We start from the raw sequence: 16,105 nt of genomic DNA, 5'->3' as shown, positions 1-16,105 counted from the left end.
ACAAAAACACAAACACTCTCCTCTATGCAGGAAAAGCTGATTACCAGGCCTAGCTTGTCACCCTGGCAAATCATTTTCCTGCTCTAGGCTCTGCATATTTGGTCATCCTTCTCTTCCAACATGTTTGGTATAGGTCCCATCCCCGCTACAGTTCACAAAATAGAAAAATGTTACATTTTTGGCATAAATGCCCAACACCCACTTAGCACTTCCATGTAAGAAGATGAACAATCCAAAGCCAACAGAAGACATACTCGTAACATGAATGAGAACAATTAGCCATTATTTACATCTGTTTTATTGTGCGTTTTGGATGCACAAACATATACAAAAAAAAAACCCCTAAAATAAAAATTTTAAAAAATGTAGTCAAAATATTTGCCACAATTATTTATTTTTTTTTAACGCGCATTTGCCTTTAAGTAGCTATCAAAAGAAACTTCAAGAAAAATCAGAAGTATAAAAAAAAAAAAAAGTCACAAAAACCAGTGTAAACATAAAAGGCTCATGTGAGTAGGTCCTTAGATGTGATGGTTGAAAGACTCTGGTGTACAGTATCATAACATGTAAGTGCCAATAAAGACAACTCAAGCCAAAAAAATGGTTAATGTTCACTGAGGCTGAAGTTGTAGATGTGATCGGGGAAAAAAAAAAAAAATGTTAAAAGAAATAGGTGTAGAATACACAAATAAATCTATGCAACTTCAACACAACAGGAGTCATTCTTTCTTCCCTCTGCCAGTTGTTTTTGTTTCTGAAAAAAAAAAATTTCCCCTGCAAATCAACACTTGAAACTATCCATCCACATGTCACAAAACAGTGGAAAGACTTTTTCAGCTCCAAAATCTGTCAACTTTCTTACCTAAGCTGCAGATTGAAGTGATGTAATGTAGGATGCACTGCGACCACACAGGCAGGCGGTAATTGGTGGCACATCAAAGACTCTCCACTTCAGACTGTCCAAACCTAAACTAGTTTTGTCATGAACACAAACCGTCCCAATTATACAGTGGTCTGTCAGTCTTCTGGTAGGAGAAGACGCAAGTCTCTGACATCACCGAATCACAGCTATGAATCTTGATTCCTGAATGTCTTGTTTTCTACGCGACAAAATACTGCCAGGAAGTTCTGTCCTTTATTGCGCTGAACCTTCTTTCCTTCTTCAGTAGATGTGCCCAGTTTGTCTATGATAATGTCATCTGCCTGCAAACAAGACGTGTGCGGGACACAATTCAGCGCACCAACAAAAATATCGTTTGTAAAGCGCTACAGAATTTGCTGGCGCTATACAAATGTTGATCATGATATCAATAAACTGCAATAAACATGTGAAAGAAACAGTATAATCAATATGTTACACTTTGGCACCTTACCAGTTGGTCTTTTGTGACCCGCTCAAAAAGAGGGTGTTCTGTGAAATGTTTCACCATCCATTCATGAACTTCATCCACATCTGTGATTGTATACACCAGCCCCTGTAACATCACACAGACATCCATATTACACTGACTCACAGCAGGGTTAGATTACAGTGCAGTAATGTCTGGTTACTGAATGTGGTAATGTCTGTGTGAAGCCTCAAACATAGCAGTATGTACTGTAGTATTGACAAACTCAACTAAAGGTAATTTAGTCCTGAGCAAAAATTATCCAAAATATTGCCGACTACAGGCATATGCCTATCAGCATCTGTTGAGTTTATGAAGTAGACTTCAAAAAGTCAATAATTTGTTTTATTACATATACATCTTCAAGGTGAAAGGGTAAAGCCTTATTAGTTGTTTAGAAAGGAAAATCAGCTTCTTGACCTAGACTGCAGCCGACTCCTAATATGCAAAGTTGTATTTACCAGCAGCACAGAAATGTTTTATGTTGATTTAGTTTTTTATTTTGTCATTTAAAACTGTTTTCAAACTGTATCAATGGTACAATACAATATAAAAATCCCAAAAACAGGATACAACATTCAAAAAGAAAAAAAAAAACACAGGGTACATACAGAGATAACATAAATGTGACTTATTGTTAAGCGATAAAAGCCAAGTGTCAATGTAGGTGTAATTTATGGTTAGCACTTCTGCCTTACAGCACTGGGGCCACTAGTTCAATTTCTGATCATGCTTTTGTCTGTGAGGAGTTTGTATGTTCTCCCCGTGTTTGTGTGGTTTCCTCCGGGTGCTCCGGTTTCCTCCCACACTCCAAAAACATACTAGTAGGTTAATTGGCTGCTACTAAATTGTCCTTAGTATCTCTCGGTCTATGTGTTTGTATGTTAAGGGATTTAGATTGTAAGCCCCAATGGGGCAGGGACTGATGTGAAGGAGTTCTCTGTGCAGCGCTGCGGAATTAGTGGCGCTATATAAATAAATGGTGATGATTTCATTTTTTTTCCTACTCTCTAGCAAACAACCTATTTTCCCATTACCAACTCTAAATATGGTCCTGCCAATAGCTGGTGTCCATCATGGCTGCTTAGACACATACTTTGTGTACCACTTACCCCAATACGCAGCACATAGGCATATTCTGCCAACAGTGTAGAACTGATAATCCTCCATTTATGCTTTGTCTTCTTAAAGTGAGGGTCAGGAAACAGGAAGAACATCTTACTCAACTAAAAGGAAAAGGAATCATGTAAATGATGGTCATACGTGGGTTACCCCTTTAAAGACATCTTAGTCCAGATGTTCCTGTAATGTCAGAATGTAGTCACTGCTAGAAGCGCAGATTACAAAAAAGACCTTATTAGTTAGGCAAGGATTTGGGAACCTGTCTCTGTTCAGCTAATATGGCACACTATGCAGATAGTGACTTCCAGTCCATTCTATAGAAGATGTTCTATACAAGATACCTGTGCTTTCTTGAAGAAGTTGGGGAGGTATTTCATAGCATTGCTCCTGATGCAGGCGATATTCTGGTACTGGCCCGGATGGCAGGCTCTCAGTGACTTGATCCTGTCTTGCACATAGTCTGACACCTTGACTCGTATCTCTAGGCCAAGCATGAGTGTATTTGGAAACAAGGGAGACAACTCAACTGCAAATAAATTAAAAGAATCACCAATCATTTGTTGCCCAGTGAACATGCAATTATTAGCAAACATAAACCAGTTAATCACAAATTTAATTTAGGAACCTTATCTAACAGTTATTAATGAACTAGCTTTGGGACAGATGTAAATTGTGTCACTAGTTATTAACTATTTAATGGGCCTGTAATGGTGACCCAGACTTGTGAAGAGGCCAATATGGTGTTGTACGTGGATGTAGAAGTTGCACACAGTTATTATCTTGGTGGTTTCAGGATAGAGAAATTTTTACCAGCCAGAGAGACAGGATACATTAGTGCTAGGATGGATGTAGAAGAATTTAGATGTGTAACAGTCTCAAAAGAAAAATATATAAAGAAATTAAATTATGCAATTTAAGCAGGGCTGTACAAAAGGTTTGAGTATATAATTGTCACAACTACCAGGCCTCTCAAAACTGTCCAGAAAGTTCCAACAATAGAATAAAAAAAAAAAAGTTTTACTGCTTCTGTACTTTAACAAATGCCAAACAAGAGACGTTATGACCAAGTGCTTCCTCATACTAAACAGTTTGAGCCAAGGGCAGTGGAAGAGGAGACAGGGGTAGTTAAATGTAATTAGTTTGGGCTTGGTGTTCCACATTATATAAAAGCTTTGAGTCCCAAGCATTTAGAAAAATAGATTCCATACTTTTAGAAGTGTCACAACATGAAAGTTTGGGAACCACTGGATTATGGTGGCATAATGAACAGATATCGTTGGTCCCAACCACAATTGCAAGAACAGTCTGCTGACAACAAAGATTTGTGAACAGTTATAAAAACAGAACAAAGTCAATGCACTGTGAAAACAGACCAAATGCTTAGAAAACATTTTTTTATTCGCACCACTTTTCTCCTTGGTCTATGAAATACAGCATGTAGCTTATTTTAAAAATTCTGTTAGCAACAAAAAAAATGTATACCTTATTTTTTTATATCAAACCAGAGCCAGCTTTCCTTTTACATTAGTACAATGTCTGCCTACTCAACTTAGAATTTGTAGTTATTTTCAAAGTATTATAGAATGAAGTAGTATTATGCTATATGTAACAATACAAAATACTGATTCATATCTACTTAATTAATGTAGTTGTAAACACAAGAAAAAAAATCTGTATTTGTACCCAGCAAACCACCATATCCACAGCCAATGTCTGCAAATTCAACTGGATTCACTTGCTTCTTCTCTTCCACCATAATGTCCTTTACATCATGAATACAATCAGATGATAACGGCTTAAAATATTCAGGATAGTATTCTGACCAATCCATTTTTTCAGGCTTTATTGGACTGCAAAATAATAAAGAGTTAAAAATAAAGGGTTTAAATTATACATAAAAAAAAAAAGTTACATTTATCCACTTAATCTCAACTACTCTTTGCCTCAGAAGATCATACTATAGAATAGAATATGCCAATACATGATACACGTGTGGCTTACACTATATCTAAGTTATAGTAACTTTTGGCTCTCCAACTATAGTAGTACTCTAAATCTCATCATGTCCTTCCCGATAAACTTATTGTTTTATATAAATTATGTGGGTTATTTTCAATACAACCAGACACATGTATATGACACTTACTACTCAAAAGTGTGGTCAGCTATGGGATTAGAATGAGCTCTCTGTCTGTAATAACGTTTCTGGGGAAGTGACACCGTCTTCCCCGGCTCTGACGCCGCCACACATGGCTGCACCTGATTCTCGGACATAGCTGCGCTGTCACCTACTCACAGCCCACACTACACCGACAACGTGCTGTCTGCAACAAATTCCCTGTCTGTCGCACATCAGGGCGTCACTGTTATCACGTGACCCCGTTACACGTAGTGTGCAGCGGCCATCTTTGTGTTGGGCAATCGTTTGTTATAACAATAATAAAATTAGCGGACGGCTATAAAGCTTTGAAAATGTTCCAGAATACTTAACAATGTAATACTTTATTGTAGCATGAATTAATATTAACCTAAGTGTTCGAGGTTTATTAAATTGTTGCTAGAAAAGTCAGTATTTTACATCTCTTGTTCATTCATGCCTACGTGACACACTCATCAGCAGAAATTTTCTGTGGGTGGTACACACAATATGTCATGCATGACATTAACTTAATGTCTGTTAGTATCAGAGATAAAAGGTGAATATTTTTTAAAATAAATGTTAATGATGACATCCTCTAACATTCAAGGCCTCGAGTGGATGGACACATTTTTAGGATTTTTGGCCAATATCTTGGAGGTTCAGATGGAACACAAACATACTTGCCTACTTTTTAAATCTGTACTCCGGGAGATCGGAGTACAGAACATGTGACAGAGGGTAGGAGGGGCGTGATGATGTAATTACGTCACTATAGTCTCGCCCCTACCATTTCAGCATTTTACAGGGTCCGGGAGGTTTGCCTACTCTTCCAGGAGTCTGGGATTACTCCCCAAAATTCGGGAGCCTCCTGGAAATTCCTGGAGAGTAGGCAAGTATGAATACAAAGCAAAGTCTGTCTCTCTGTGTATCAGTTCACAAACCCAATTAAATGTTATGCTTCGCAAACACAAAAACACATAGAACCATTGAGTTACTATAGGTTAGTGCCAGGGGAGGGCTGGCAAATTTCAGCAAGAGTTGACTGAGCAGCCTATTTTAAAGGAAAAAATGCAGGTGGCCCAGTGACCGAGCCCAAGGTAGCCCACTTTGGGACCGGATGCCCCCAGCCCAGCCTGCCCCTGGTTACTGTAGTAGGAAGATAAGTGGTAAAAATCACTGAAAGGGTCTTACTGAAGGACAGTCTGCAGAAGTGTGGGACACATAGACATTTACTCAGAGCTAATATAACAGAATGAATATCAGCAAACAATAACCTCCCGCAATGTCCTGTGTGACAGATGTCACTTCCTTCTAGCCCCAGCAGCTCAGACATTTACCTTGTCCCTTTCATGAGATGGTGATAGAATGGGTGGCCTAATAAGCAATGGATTTGGCAAGAGCAGAGATGGTGAGCTAATGGGCAACGGCGGGAACAGGTGGGTAGCATTAAGTTACAAAGTCCTGGAACTTGGATTGGGTGTGGTTACCCTGTCAGACCTATTGACCACAGGCGTCAATAATGGTGGGTGATTCATGGGTTTATCGGAGCATTCAGGTGGACCTGGTGACATTATTGAGCCTAAACTATTGCTGTAGTTTCTGTAGTTGATTATCTTTGCAGAATGGAATTTGGATGAGCATTAGTACTGGGTGTACCAGCCAAGGGGGTTGGCTGTTCAGGTGCACTTAACAGATGGCTTTGGTTGCACTCATAGAGGATGTTCCTAGCTTGAACAACATAGCTGTTTGGGCTTTCAAATTAATTTTGCAATGGTAGCCAACTTGTCGTACCTGCCAGGAGTCTGCATTCCGAACAGTTTAGCCAGTAATAAGTGACTGCAGCCAGTGTACCATGCCTTACCAAACAGCCTTTTCCTGGTGAGTGTCGTTTGCAGTAATGTTTTGACTTTTTGTTGTAGTAGCTGCTTTGTTATGGTTTCTTGTTCGTCTTGATAGCAGTCTTTGGCAAGGAGATGGTAAGCCATTCCTTGGTGTGTTACACAGATAGTGCTGCAAATATGTTTGTGCCATCACATACGCATTTCACTAGCAAGTGTTTGGCTGAGTGCACCGCCCTATCCACTAAACCATCGGATTGAGGGTAGTGGGGTCTGCAGGCAACATCTTTAAGTCCCACTGGTTACTTCATGTTGAAGTATTGTAGCACAGGAGGGCTCATGAGTGTGTCCTTGAGCTTGGTGAATGCTGCACTCTGCTGCTCCTGCCAGCACCATTCCATGTCCTGATGTAGACGTTGTCTCAGTGGTGCGGTGGTTTCACTGTAGTGAGGAATGAATTTGGACAAGTAGTTTGTCATCTTCAGGAAGTGCAGAAGCTGGAGTTTGCCCTCAGGATTTGGCATTTGGTGGATGGCAGCTGTGTTTTCCAGGTTATTGACACGTTTGTTGGTGAGGCGGTGGCTCATATACTCTACTTCCAAAACTCTATCAGGATTGAGCCTGAGGTTAATGGCTCATACCGTTTCAAGTACTAGTCAGGATCTTTAAATTAAGTTATTTCTGTGTTTTCTTGCTGCACCACAGGTATTTCTGGTCCAAGTGCTATCAGACTTAGCTTGATACTGTTAGGTAAGCCTAGCAATGGCTTTACATCGTAGTCCACAATGTGAAACTGCAGTTCTGCCCATGTGACGTTCAGTTCTACAGTGCCAACAGTCCGAATTACCTGAGCACTATATGCCATGAGGTTGACTGTGCTTTGGCGGTTTATGTGTGCTTTTGGGTCAGTCTCTTGTAGCTGTAGTTTTGACATCACATTACATTTGGCCCCAGTGTCTGTTTTCATTTTCACTGTTTTGTTGGTGTGTTTCCCCCGGAGGCTAGTGAACATTTTCCCTCTCTCAGTTATCAGATCCAGACTTTCACAGTATAGCGTACAAATAGTTCTGTTTCTGGCTCTGCCTCAACCTGGTTAATTAAGAGCGGCAGCCTTTCTGTAGTGGTTCACAATGCTGCTTGGGTGCAATCATGTGAATTTTGACCTGCAGCACTTTGCATAATGATCCCACTTGCGTAAGCGTTGCACCGCTGCTTGAAAGCTGGGCACTGTTGTCTGTCAGGGGGATGATGGGTACAACAATTTTCACAAACTGTGGCTTGGTGTGGTATATATTTCATGGCACACACTTCAGTGTCTTTCCTCAGTTCTCTTGCACTCCTCTTTGTTCATTAAGCAGTTAGATATTAATGGAGGCCCTTCTCTTAGAAGCTGCACATGGACTGTGTCATTATGGATCCCGCACATTATCCTGTCCCTTATGAGCTTATTTGTTATGGGACTAAATTCATATTCTTGGACAGTTATATTAACATGGATACCTAGATTTGTATTGTCTCATCACGCTTTTGGTTTGTGGTGTTGAATATTTCATACTTACCTACTCCCGAAACTTGTTTCCGGGAGAGGGGCGTGACTGGAGGGCGGGGCGCGGCCAATCGCGTCACTTTGGATCCACCCCCCGCGACGTAAATGCCGTTTTTTCACGGTGGACGAGGCTAAAATGGCGCGAATCACAGAGAATCGCGAATTCCGGGATGCGGGAGAAATGCCAGCTCTCGCAGGAGCCCGGGAGACTGACCCGAATTTCGGGAGTCTCCCGGACTTTCCGGGAGAGTTGGCAAGTATGGAATATTTGCCTGTACATAGTGACATTTTTTAGTGGCAAACAGATCTCCTCAAACTTTTGTAGCAGTGTTTCGGGGTCTTCCCTAGCCAAACTGTTCACATGTACAAATGTACGCTGGAGACCTTGAGCCATGTCTGCCAATTGTCTGACATCATGTAGAAGTGTGTAATGACAGCAGGAAGTGACACTTAAAGAAGTGGGACACAGAGACACTTACTCAATGAGAACTAATATAACAGAATGAATAAAAGGAAACAAGAACCTCCCATAATGCCTAATAAGTCACTTCCTTCTAGCCTCAGCAGCTCATACATTTGCACTGTCTGTATAAGATTCTGACTGAAGCTGCTGAGCTAGGCTTCCTGCTCTGCTCTGAGTTCTTGCTTGTTTCACAATGGTTAATAACACTATTAGCAAATATGCCCAAATTTTGTTGACATACGTCATCAGTATAAGATTGTCCAAAGGTGTTTCCAGGTATCTGGGTTAGATGTATTGTAATGAACTCAGACCTGAGAGGTCCACTTTAAACTGTATGTCACTTTTGGGGACATCTACCCCCAATCTAATATTCTGGTGCCACATTTTGGCAAGGGGACGGTCCTGGTGTATTAGTATTAGTACTGCAAAGAGGATTTTTATCGTTAAGGCAGGTTTGCATAAATACCCCACTATTATTCCATTTATGCAACAGTCGGCAAGTTGTTCATTTTCATGGACCTTACATGAGGAACCACCTCCATTTGAAAGGAGCAGGATTCCTCATTTATACTGAGGACCTCTGTTGGAGACTTTGTAACACTGTAGCACGGAAGGGAAGGAGGGATTCAATTCATGGGGCTAAAATGATATACAGCTTTTGATTGAATTGACACAGCTGGAAACTGGTGGTGGATGTAGGCAATGTACAGTAAGGGTGTGCCACCGCAGATGCGGCTTCAAGTCCTGTGTGTGAGAGGATGGACTGCCTATGCCACCCTGTCTGTTGCTGTTGGGAACCGGTTGGGCTTACTTTGCCACCGTTCCATTTTGCTTTCCCAAGTGCGGCCTCCTGCCGCAGTGGGAGGGGTTTACAATGCTGCTACCACTGGATTCCTTACCGGCATCCAGTACCGGGTTTCTTCTGGGTAACTGTCACTGCTAGGTGTACCTGGGCTGGTGTACCTGGGCTGGTACTCCTGACCTCTTACTATGGATCAGGGTTGCTGTGGATGGATCCCCCCTGGACTATCACACTGACCAGAGCTGCAGGGTAGCAGGCAGAGCAGTGGTACCGGAAAAGCTGGGTCCAAATCTCAAAAACAGCCGGGAATGGATTCGATTTTAGGTCTAATCTGTAGGCCACAGGATTTGCAGCATGGAAGATATTTTCAAACAGGTCTTTGAAGCAAGTGATGTTTATTTGCAGTCACACTTATTGGAGGTACCAGTGCTAAGGTCAGATGAAAGCAGAAGAACAACTTTAAATACAAAACAGTGCTGTTTTTATACACATTTGAACACAGCCTCACTGGGTAAGTCAGCCCCCTCGAGATTTGAGCTATGTTTAGAATCAGGATGTAACATGTTTACCAAAACATGGATTTACCTGCAAAGCAAAGCTTACAATATTTACACTTACATGTGATATCCTAAAAAGTTTGCTGTGATTTCCTGCACCTTATTTCAGAGGAAGGAAATCCACTAGCAAGTCAAAGGGTCTAATAAACATGAATCCTTTCTTCAGACATTTGCAGAATACACATTCCCCAAAGAAAGGTACAAACCCCAAACAAGCCATTTCCCCACATCACAATACACAAAAGACTTTCATCCACAAAGGCTTAATGTATCAGATATATACCTCCAGAAATAATGTAACTCCTCTAGCAAGGTTAAACAAGAAACAAATTTCTTCCCCTGGTCTCCGAAATAAGGATTTCCTATACCAAAATATACACAATATAAAAAATAAGTGCATTGTCAATTAAATAAATAAGCACCCTGCGCTATTTCCTTTAAATAAATTTATACCTTAAGTTATTTATAAGTGATCCAGTCACACAGTGTTTCTATTAAGTACACTAAGTATGCTTGTTTTCAGAGGTATCATTTGCACCAGGTACAGGGTAGGTGGAAGTGCCAACTGATAGTGATAACATTGTCTTTATTTGAAAAAGTACACATATTAGATAGCACAGAACACGTATATACAAGTGAGATAGACTATAAAAACGCAATGTATGTAGAGTACGCATTAAGAACATCTTGATTTATGTATTTAATGTAAAAAAAATATATAAAAATATAACTTTTTTAAATCAACTATATTTTATTAATGATTATACTGTTCAGAGTTATCCACTTATTTTATCATATACATATTTCTGATGAGTTCTAATGTAACCTGTATTGCACATATGATTGTGCGTATACTGCACTTTGTTCTGTGAGTTAACATGGCAAGTAAGATTTAGGCAGAGTCTGCTTACGCGTTTTGAGATCTGCTTGGGTTTGAATAGGGTCTGAACTAGGCTTATGTTCCGCACTCTTTTTCAAACTGCAACTTGTGTGCAAGTTGTGCTCCTATTTGAATCAGGCCCTAAATTAGATTTTTTACTTTAGATCAGTGGTGGAAGTAGGGGTGTATATTTTAGTATGCCATACCGCCACTTCTCCTACTACCTTCATTGTAAAACTAACAAATTCCATTCACTTTCATTCTCATTACATTTTCCATACGGCCTCATTTAATTTCACTTTGACCACTGCTTTAGAATGTACATACTGATAGTAAAACAAAAATAAACTAAACCCTTTCAGATTGTAGGTAAAAAATACAATAAAACGGTTGATGAGTGTACTTGATGAACAGGTAAAAAATATCAGCAAACAATTGACCCATGTAATGGAAGATCTAATGTATTTATTTTATTCGGCACACACTGTGCTATAAATATATTATTAGTATTCATTTAGGGTCTTATATTGTTATTTTATCAGGCACATAACAAACTACTCAATTGGCAACAGGTCACCTATTTGGACCTAGATCATCTCTGCCACAGTGCCCCTAGTATTATAACATGTGTTTTAGATGCTCTGACAAATAGAAACCAAACATCCAGCAAAGTACACATATTTGATAATCCTATATTGACAGTTGTAGAATATAATAAGGGGCCTATTTTGTTGGTTAAATGCATTTATTGAATGAATGTAGCTAGCAAACTAATGATAAAAGTTGTCATTGTTTAAATGTTTCTCTGTATAATGGCCATTTATGCAAAGATATTTACTTGACTATGTTACCAGAAGAAAACCTAATATATCCAAAAATAAATATAAAATTGATTAGAATAAAAAAAAATCATAAAAAGTTATTTCCAGCTACTCCCACAACAATTGAAAATGCAAAAAAATTATCAGACCTCCTGAGGTGCAATTTTGCCACTGACCGCCGGCAGCTTAAAGGTTAAATTCCCTAGTAATAAGACGGATTCCTGTGTGGGCACTAATACATATATATTTTTATAATGTTAGAACTTTCATATTGGAGAGGCTTGTGATTTAGCAAAAGTTTCCTTTAAATCCAGTATCTGGAATGTTTTTTCCCCCTCATGTAATTAAATGGAGTCTTAGTTAATAGGTTAGTTTAGGGACAGCAGAGGCATTACTTATTAACAATAATTGGTTTTGCAGTACTATGAAAGCACACATTAACTTGATATCATTTTACTTATCTATATTCTATTAAGTGACAAATTCTGACTTTTGTCCCTGTGATCCACATTGCAGTCTAAGGAGTTCCAGAAAAGCATCTGCATTCTTGAAAACAGATTAAAATCACATAATACTTTGTATTGTATTCTAATGTGGTTGTAATATTATAAATAGATTTTATTGTATTTTTTATCTTCATTTTTACATAGCCTGCCACAGTGATTTATGTACATTTTCACTATAAACACCTATGAAATTAATTTTCCCATTTTCGCAGCTTATTAATTAAAGATTGATACATCTTTTACAGAACTTGTATTTAATTTGTTTTTGATGCCATCATCAAAAACACAATAAAGCAACTCAAATAATGCTCAGACAGGATACTATATATTGCAATGTACTTGTTCATTATTTAATTTAACAAATCAGAAAATCCCCATTGTGAATAAACTGAGGCTCATGTTTTTTTTTAGGGTGGCTGTTGTTAAAGTAGTACTTTAAACTGAGAGCAATATTGCATGGCATATGTGAATTGGGGGCACTATTGCGGACATAATGTGAATTGGGCCCACTATTGCATGGCATAATGTGAATTGGGGCACTACTATGTGGGATATGTGAATTTGGGTTATTACTGCGTGGCATAATGTGAATTGGGGGCACTACTGTGTGGGCATAATGTGAATTGGGGACATAAATCTGTGGCATAATGCGAATTGGGGGCAATATTGCGTGGCATAATGTGAATTGGGGCACTACTACGTGGCGGGATATGTGAATTTGGGGTACTACTGCATGCATAATGTGAATTGGAGGCAGTACTCTGTGGCATAATGTAAAATGGAGACATAAATCTGTGCATAATGTGAATTGGGAGCAAAATTGCATGGCATAATGTGAATTGGAGGCAGTACTCTGTGGCATAATGTGAAATGGAGACATAAATCTGTGCATAATGTGAATTGGGAGCAAAATTGCATGGCATAATGTGAATTGGAGGCACTACTGTGTGGTTTAATGTGAATTGAAGGCATAACTGTGTGGTATAATGTGAAATGGGGACATAAATCTGTGGCATAATGTAAATTGGGGGCAAAATTGCATGGTATAATGTGAATTTGGGGCACTACTGTGTGGCATAATGTGAATTGGGGGCACTACTGTGTGGCATAATGTGAACGTTTATATGATGGTTGCATTAGTAGCATTAGTATTAATATAATGTTATCAGCATGATAAAATAAGAAGTATTTAAATGTGATATATGGTTGGGAAAGGGGCTTAGAGTGTGCCCTCATTGCTAGGCTTTCCATATTTAATGTACCTATCCCTTTTTCACAAACAGGACCCCAAAAATCCAGGATCCAGACAGCAACTGAACTTAAGACATCAGCAGCAGCAGGTAGTTGCAAAAACAGGTAGGAGAGAGCAGGAAAGTCTGCCAACTTCTTGTATCGATTTAAGGGGTGGGGCCTAGACTATGCACTCTTTATATGCACTGCATTTCTTTATATACTACACTATGCCGCTAGCCATGTCATTCATGGGCTGACCACTCCACCTCTAGTTTCTGGTCCCGCCTCTATGGTGGGTGGCCACACCCCCTCTGGTGGGCCCCTACCGTTGCAATCCCTTGGTGTGGCCCTTCATGCCCCAGTTCGACACTGTGTCCCTTACCCTACTAGCTTAAGGAGCTTCAGTCCCCTGGATGTCCTGACTTGCAGAACGCAAGACAACCCAGCATCCCTGGCTCCAACCCTTCCCTTCTTCCCTCCAGATTTCCCCCTCCAGGGGCTGGGTCAGGGATGGCCTTAAATAGTGGGATCCTCTGAGTGTGACTGTTAAAAGGGGCTGTTCCTTCTCATCCCAATACCTCCCTTGGTCCCCTGCTGGGAAGACTCCAAGGAGTCTTGTGGAATACAACCTGAGTCAGTGGGGAGATACTCAGGTTAATTAAGGGGCAAGGCCAAGATGATTAAGTGACACTCCCAATATTAACCCCGTACAAGCTTTTTCAGCTAGAAGTAGCTTACAGCTGATCAGGACTTGCTATAGAGAAAGGAGGGGGAGAATGAATGCAGCTACTGTCCCCTCAGCTGTATTCTGGAACTGAACTCTACCCGATCGTTACCCATAACCCACTTGGCTTCAATTTGAGAACAATGTATAACAGCATCACTACAATAACGGCAAACACATTTTTACAATGAGTAACATAGAATGAAAAAGTCTTCTATATAGCCATGCCTACAATGTCCTCTTATTCCCATGTAAAGAGACACTTCACTTGCACTCTGGTGAGCTGGGAACATTAACAAGGCTATAAAAAGTACATGTTGTTATACTCCACATTTTGTGAGAAACCTGGAACAGGCTGGTTAAGGTGATAGCAAACTTTTTTAGCCTTTGTTTCCCAGTGATTCAACTTACCCCAAGCAAACCTTTCTCCCCTAAGTTAAAAAGTCTCTGGCCTAAGTCACCTAGGTCTGTTGGTAGGGTTGACAGCAGTACACAGTTCCTGGATTTCCCACCAGCGGCCCATTAGTGCAGGCATATCATTCCATCCAGCTGGGATGGGACGTTATGCTACCCTGTGACATAAGGTGAGACAACAATGAAACTCGACCACTCCTGTGCAGATATCTGTGGTAGCAGAGTTGTAGTCCAACATCCTTTGGGTATCTTGTCCACCCTTAAATGTCCAACTGCAAATAGTCCCTTGGCAGGTAACTTTAGCCTCCTGTAGCGGTCTGGTGAGGATTTTAAATGCCTGTCTCCTGTTGTACCACATGACTGACCCTCTGACTGGGTTGTTGGCCATAACTGTGAATATTTGTCAAGTCGCCCGTTCATGGAGACCATGCTACCCTCCCTCACATACCCAGGTGAAGACAGCCCAGGGGCAGGAAAACTTTGGGGCTCCTTGTCCAGTTCTTTTTCCCAAAGATCCAATCTCCCCTCCCCCAATCACTCAAGTGCCAACTGCCCAGTGGCAGACAAACGGGGCTCCATTAATCCTTTGATGCTGGGTAATCTTTTGCCCCCCTCCGAAATCACTTGTGGGTGCCCCTGTATGTATGTTGGGGTGCATCTCCCCTCCCCCGATACCACATGGTCCAGAGCAGGCCTCTGGAATGGGGTCCTGGGTTCCCAGATTTGAAGCTGGAGTGTAGTGCTCCAAAGGTTGTGGGGCTGGTGATTCTTGCTGTGCCAGTGCCCTCTCAGGCTCACACTTGGCCAACATCTCCTCATCTGTCAATTCTGCATAGGGAAAGGTGTAGGAATAGTCTTCCCAGGACTCCATAATATTGGCCCTGCCATCTTCATGCTTTTTTTAGCCTCCTTTCCCTGCTGACTTGGAACCTCTGAACTAAGTGCTCAAATCTCTTGTCCCAATTATAGCATCTTATGGGCTGTCCAATCCAGCGCCTGCTTGTCAACTCCTTTCCAACTGCTGACCTCCTTCCAGACCATGTAGAGGCACTCCCAAGGCAAACAGACCCATACATCTCTAGGGGACAGCAGCAACTCTGGGTCCTGGAAGCATAATGGGGTACCCCCATCTATGCTGGTCTTTGCACTGTTAACGCAAGAGTCATCTTTGCAGCGGGGCTTTGACCCACTAATGTACTGCACTGTGGGGCTGAGACTCACTACAGTGTTTCCACCTTACAGGCTTCCAAGTCCTGTAAGAGGTCTGCTGCAGGGTTTTCACCCGCTAAAGTTACTGGGGCCACCTTACTGTGGTCCCCCTATTCCTGGGACACAGCCCAATACTCAGTCATCCACTTGCAGGTGTACTAAACTCTCGCCAAGCCTGCACTTAGGCGAACCTTACCCTAGCCTAATGTCCACAACGTTTTTTGTAACACTTTCTACCTTAAAGTCTCTAGGAGTAAGCTCAGGATAATGTGGTAACTGGTTTCTAGCTCTAGCTTCTTTGCAGATCCCTGGAACATATCACAATACAGTTCCCTTGCAGCTCTACCCAGAGTGGACCACGGACTGAGTGACCCCACTGTCTGCCATCAAATGTGAAGATACCGAGCTTACCTGGCCCAATTATACCCACTTCACATTGGCTGGCCATCCAATGGTGCCTTA

The 16,105-nt window shown here is 40.9% G+C and overlaps 1 protein-coding gene across 1 annotated transcript; it reads right to left on the bottom strand.

Moving 5' to 3' along the window:
• Nucleotides 1–282: 282 nt before the first annotated feature.
• METTL1 (methyltransferase 1, tRNA methylguanosine) lies at nucleotides 283–4,872 on the bottom strand. Its single transcript, XM_075199331.1, has 6 exons — nucleotides 4,657–4,872; nucleotides 4,194–4,360; nucleotides 2,852–3,036; nucleotides 2,501–2,614; nucleotides 1,374–1,475; nucleotides 283–1,203 (listed from the first exon to the last, which is right to left on the bottom strand). Exons 1-6 carry the CDS (start codon nucleotides 4,782–4,784, stop codon nucleotides 1,069–1,071), a joined length of 831 nt encoding a protein of 276 aa, XP_075055432.1. The 5' UTR covers nucleotides 4,785–4,872; the 3' UTR covers nucleotides 283–1,068.
• Between the last annotated feature and the right edge of the window lie 11,233 nt (nucleotides 4,873–16,105).

This window comes from Mixophyes fleayi, chromosome 2 (assembly GCF_038048845.1).
Source record: "Mixophyes fleayi isolate aMixFle1 chromosome 2, aMixFle1.hap1, whole genome shotgun sequence".
NCBI classification, from domain to species: Eukaryota; Metazoa; Chordata; class Amphibia; order Anura; family Limnodynastidae; genus Mixophyes; species Mixophyes fleayi.
The sequence above is the reverse complement of the archived record's forward strand: the minus strand, read 5'-3'. Positions and strand labels throughout refer to the sequence as shown.

Bases quoted from the DNA above. Each gene is read 5' to 3' on its own strand.
- METTL1 (XM_075199331.1), bottom strand. From the start codon at position 4,784: ATGTCCGAGAATCAGGTGCAGCCATGTGTGGCGGCGTCAGAGCCGGGG. The intron at 4,361-4,656 runs GTAAGTGTCATA...ATTATTTTGCAG, and splicing joins GCTGACCACACTTTTGAGTA to TCCAATAAAGCCTGAAAAAA. The intron at 2,615-2,851 runs GTATCTTGTATA...TTTTCCTTTTAG, and splicing joins ACTTCTTCAAGAAAGCACAG to TTGAGTAAGATGTTCTTCCT.